This window comes from Mirounga leonina, unplaced genomic scaffold (assembly GCF_011800145.1).
Source record: "Mirounga leonina isolate KUSES-001 unplaced genomic scaffold, KU_Mleo_1.0 Mir_100704, whole genome shotgun sequence".
Taxonomy (NCBI): Eukaryota; Metazoa; Chordata; class Mammalia; order Carnivora; family Phocidae; genus Mirounga; species Mirounga leonina.
Genome location: NW_023269998.1, coordinates 16,916 through 21,859, shown reverse-complemented (window position 1 = coordinate 21,859; position 4,944 = coordinate 16,916). Strand labels below are relative to the sequence as shown.

The 4,944-nt window shown below is 47.2% G+C and overlaps 1 protein-coding gene across 1 annotated transcript; it reads right to left on the bottom strand.

Annotated features, from left to right (window-relative positions):
• Nucleotides 1-583: 583 nt before the first annotated feature.
• LOC118024092 (nucleosome assembly protein 1-like 1) lies at nucleotides 584-4,578 on the bottom strand. Its single transcript, XM_035026071.1, has 2 exons — nucleotides 1,907-4,578; nucleotides 584-768 (listed from the first exon to the last, which is right to left on the bottom strand). Exons 1-2 carry the CDS (start codon nucleotides 3,820-3,822, stop codon nucleotides 756-758), a joined length of 1,929 nt encoding a protein of 642 aa, XP_034881962.1. The 5' UTR covers nucleotides 3,823-4,578; the 3' UTR covers nucleotides 584-755.
• Nucleotides 4,579-4,944: the final 366 nt, after the last annotated feature.

The following is a 4,944-nucleotide window of genomic DNA, read 5'->3' as shown; positions in this document are numbered from 1 at the left end:
TCTGTGTCCCAGGTCTTGGAGAATTCCATTCTCATGCTCAGCTCAGACCTTACTGTCTACCTGAAACAGCAATGCTTCCCTGAATTAATGCTGCTCCTACCAAAGATGAAGCTTGGTTTCCCCTCATTCCTTGCTTGAAATGAATGGTTCTCAAACTTTATTGAGATTCAGAATCACATGGGGGGCGGGGGGGGGGCTTCTAAACTATGACTGATGGCCCAGCACCAGAATTACCAATTCAGAAGGTATAGAGTGAGGCCTAAGGATTTGCATTTCTAACAAGTTCCCAGGTGATGCTGCTGCTGCTGGTGCATATCAGCCCAGTACAAACCAGCACCATCTGGTCTCCAGGTAAGCTAGGTCATTCGTCAGGTACTTCAAAAGAATGCAGTAGGGACAACTTCATCCTTCTTTATATAAATTGTTTGTAAGTTTTTAATGAATTGGTGGATGAATAAAAGAACCTAAAACAGGCTTACCAAATGGTTGAAAGTGATTCCTTTCAATAATAGGTGGGCCAAAACAAAAAGATAGAAAGATAGATTAAATTCATTGTAATATATCTAAAAAATCTGCAGCTTAATCATTTTAAACAAACTTTTATTTTCAACTTCAAAATGCTGTCACATCTCTCAAATATATGATGAAATTGGAACAAAACCAGTGGTGATAAAATTTTGAAAGACAAATAAATATCAGAAAATCTCCATTCCTTGAAGAACAAATTCATTGTGGCTTTCTTCGTTCATGTCTTTCTATGCCTCCGAACTGTAGATGAAATAAGAGACAATTAACAAGTGAACTTGATTAAAATGCAATAGTGACTTTCTAAGTCTAAGAATAAGCAATCCTATTTACGTTTGAGCTAAAAGGAGAAATAATGTATCCCTCTTGTAACCCAGACCCCTGGGTAAAAGAGTGCTTTTGCATAATCTGATGTCCTCAATTCTGTGACACACCAAACTCAACTGCTATTTTTTTTTTTAAAGATTTTATTTATTTATTCACTAGAGACACAGAGAGAGAGGCAGAGGGAGAAGCAGGCTCCCAAGGAGCAGGGAGCACGATGCGGGACTCGATCCCAGGACCCAGGGATCATGACCTGAGCCGAAGGCAGACGCTCAACCATCTGAGCCACCCAGGCGCCCTCAACCGCTATTTGCCAAACCCAAAAGGTTAGTTTGTTTTGTTGTGAGGCAACATCCTGGTATTTAGGCATTTCTTTGATTTTAATACTCTGTGCTCTATCCATAAGCAACACTCCTTTACCTCCCAGACCCCAGGTTCCAATATCTGTAAAAGAAGAAAGTTAAAGAAAAGGACAAAATATGTTGGATATAGATTGAGTTAATTACCAATCCAGTGATAAACAATAATCTTACCGTGACTATTGTTTTTTTTTTTTTTTTCTTTTCACTGCCCCCTGAAATATAAACATTTACAACTGAACAAATGGTTAGGCATCAATCATTTAATGTGGTCCTAAATAAAATTCTTACCATACCTGTGTTAGTCACATTCTCAGAGGAATTCTCTCCCACTTAGTATAAGAGACCGTATTTCTGTGGCTATACGATGAAAGCCCAGCTAGTGTTCATTTAAGTTCCTTTAGCTGGGTGTTCTGGTAACTGTGTTCTAAACAAACATTGGTCTCTGCTACCAGGGCTGACGCATTTCCCACCTGTTGAAGACTTACAGCTACAACTGAAAGGACTTGAAACTGTGAATGAAGTACATTTCAGAATATGCTGCATTCTATACCAATATACAAAATTAACATTAAACTGGCTCACAGAACTAAATTTTTGACATTGATTTTGTTATTTACTTCACTGAGAAAATTTAGAAGCATAATTGATTTTATGTCAGGCATGGCTGGATGATACATAAAGCTACACACAGATACCTGGGTTCTCTGGAACTGCTCTCTTCTGGGTCCAGATCTTTTTCAGGCCCCTTTTCAGGTTCTTCCTTTCTGATCACTTCTACTTTCTTTTCCTCACCTCCAGCTTCTCGGGCCTCATCATCAGAGCTTTCATACCTATATTTACTGGCTTCATTAGTGAAGAATAGTACGGACTTTGGGACCAGAACCTCACGGAAAAAATAGCCCAATTTATAATCGGTGGCGACATCGAGTACTCTGCCCTCAGGAGAATCAGGAGGGTAGAAGTAGGTGAAGAAAGAATAGCTGGGCATCTTCCTCGTGGTGGATACAACGCTTCTGTGGCCCTCACGTTTCTGCAGCTTGCTCATTTTCACGGTGACATTTTTCCCCTCTTTCCAGTAGATCTCACACCCTGTGCTGCTGATAATTTCTGGTCCTTTGGAGAAGAAGGGATCAGAATCATCTGGGTCTGATCGCATTTGGTATGTTTTTGTCAGGACTTCGTTGAAAAAGTATTCGTTTGACTTGAAGATAAATTCTATGGTGAAGCTCATTGGTTCCTCCAACCCTGGAAATTTAATTTTTACATCTTTCAAGTGCTCTAGTACAAGTTCATCATTTTTTCGGATCATCCTCCCAAGGATCTTCACATTTTTAAAAGCCGTCAACCAAAAGTGAGGTATGCCGTTTGTTTGCCCTTTTCCCGCAGGCTCTCTTTCCATTTCCCCCCACGCGCCTTCCTGGACACCTACTTGCCACCGACATTCACCTTCTGTGGGCTCGTGGGTTGCATTGACGATCGCAGATCTCTTCTCAAACAGAGGTTGGTAGAAGGTGGCATACTTTTTCTCTAGATCGTGAAAATCTCTGTAGAATTGAGCCTCTACTTGTGCATATTGGGCCTGGAGGTTTTTGAGAGCTTTGACCCGCAGCTTAACCGCTAAAGGCAAGTGCTGAGCACCGCCTGCCTTTGAGCTGGGTGCCCCAACAGGGGCTGCAAGGGCCTGAGGACTTGATGGCCACTCGCCAAGCTGGACCTTGTCCGGGGCACAGGCCCCAGCCTCCCAGGACTCGAAGGCATCGCCCAGGGCCTCACCCTCTTTGACCTGGGCCTCTGCTGTCGGTTCCTCTGCCTTTTGGGATGCAGCCTCCTCTGTTGGTTCCTGCGGCCCCCAGGGCGGGGTGCCCTCTGCCTGGTACTCGCCCACCCAGACCGCTGCTTCCTCTCTCGGGTGCTCCTGATCCTGGGGTGCTGGTCCTTCTGCTGGGTCTTCCACCTCTGGAGGCGCTGGTCCCTCTCCAGGGTCCTCGGGCTCCTGGGAGTGGCGCCTGACCACCACGCCGCCTGCGTGGGGCCGGACCAGGACATGGTCGTTATCATGGATACGGTGTAGAAGGGTATGGACCAGAGTCCTGAAGAGGGAACGAAACCGAGCCATGGGGGTCTCAGGAGCAGCCGCGGCAACTTCTGGGACTTCTGCGGGCTCTTGGCCATTGTCTTCCTCCTCTTCAGTCTCTTCCTCTTCCCCCTCATTCTCGTCCTCCTCTTCCAACTCAGACTCAGATTCCTCCTCGTTCCCAAACTCAAACTCGAACTCTGGCGACTGGTACTCATAGTCTTCCTCGTCCCCGAACTCAAACTCGAACTCCTCTTCCTCCTCTTCTCCCTCCTCTTCGTCGTCCTCCACCCCCTCCTTCTCCTCTTCCCCCTCCTCCTCCTTTCCTAGCAGCTTTACATGCCAGCTCTTCTCTGTGGCCTGGGCAGCATCCTGCCCACCCTCCTCCTCAGGATGGGCTCTGGAAACCCCTTCAGGAGCCAGGAAGGCTGTGCCCTCCTCGACTCCATCCACCCCTTCTGAGGAGGACACCGGGACCCCAAGGGGTCTGGGGTCCTGGCCACCTGGAATCAGACTTTGCTCCTCTGTGGCAGACATGGCAGGAGGGACTCGCCAGTCAGTGCCTCAACTGGAGCTTTGATCGGGCTGCAGCGACAACTGCCGTGAAGATGGCGGCCGCTGAAGTGACTGCCCCTGAGGGGAAGCTGTTGGCAGCAGGGCCCGTCGGGAGGCGGTGGGGGTGGCAGAGAAGATGGCTTCAGAGGGTACAACAGTCTGTGAAGGTGCCCGGGGAAGCCCCGCGACAGGAAGCGCAGACGGGCAGCCCAAGGAGCGGCCAACAAAGACTGCGCCTGAGGTGGCGGTGGACAAGGCTGGAAAGATTCGGTTGGGCTGGTGACGGGAGGTGGAACTTGGCAGGGTCAACAAAGGGCCACTTCCTCCACCATGAGCTCGAAGCTCATTTGCTGAGAAGCAATGATTGACATGCGTGTCGTCTAATGAGTGATCAAAGCCTCCTGTCTCCCTCAAGGCTTTAGTATCCTGGGTTACCCCTTAATCCCACGCAAGTACCTTCCTCTTAATTCTATGATGGCAAGCAAAACTATAGTGTCCCTGTATGGTGGCACCTTGGGCATGCAAACTGTGTTTTCTTCCCCAATTTCTACCTCAGGGTGGTTCATGCCAGTAGAGACACAGTTACTTAAGAAGAAAACAAGGTGTGCCGATGAAATAGCAGCAATGGTGAAAGACCTCCTGTAAGCGAGAAAGAGAATTGGAATGTTTTAATGTACTCAAGCTCCTTAGAGAAGGAACATACAAAGTTGAAATGGATGCAGGGAGAACAGAGAATGGAAGAAGTTTTAAAATAGGAGGTGGGGGCGCCTGGGTGGCTCAGTTGGTTAAGCGACTGCCTTCGGCTCAGGTCGTGATCCTGGAGTCCCAGGGTCGAGTCCCGCATCGGGCTCCCTGCTCGGCAGGGAGTCTGCTTCTCCCTCTGACCCTCCCCCCTCTCATGCTCTCTCTCTCATTCTCTCTCTCAAATAAATAAATAAAATCTTAAAAAAATAATAAAATAAAATAAAATAAATAAAATAGGAGGTGGAAGGTGATTCATGAATGTGCCCCAATTCACTTCAAGCCTCCAAAGAATGAATCAAGAAAGAGAGCTACTTCTTTTAAAGAAAGGACTGGGCTAAGCACACACTATGGACTGAATTG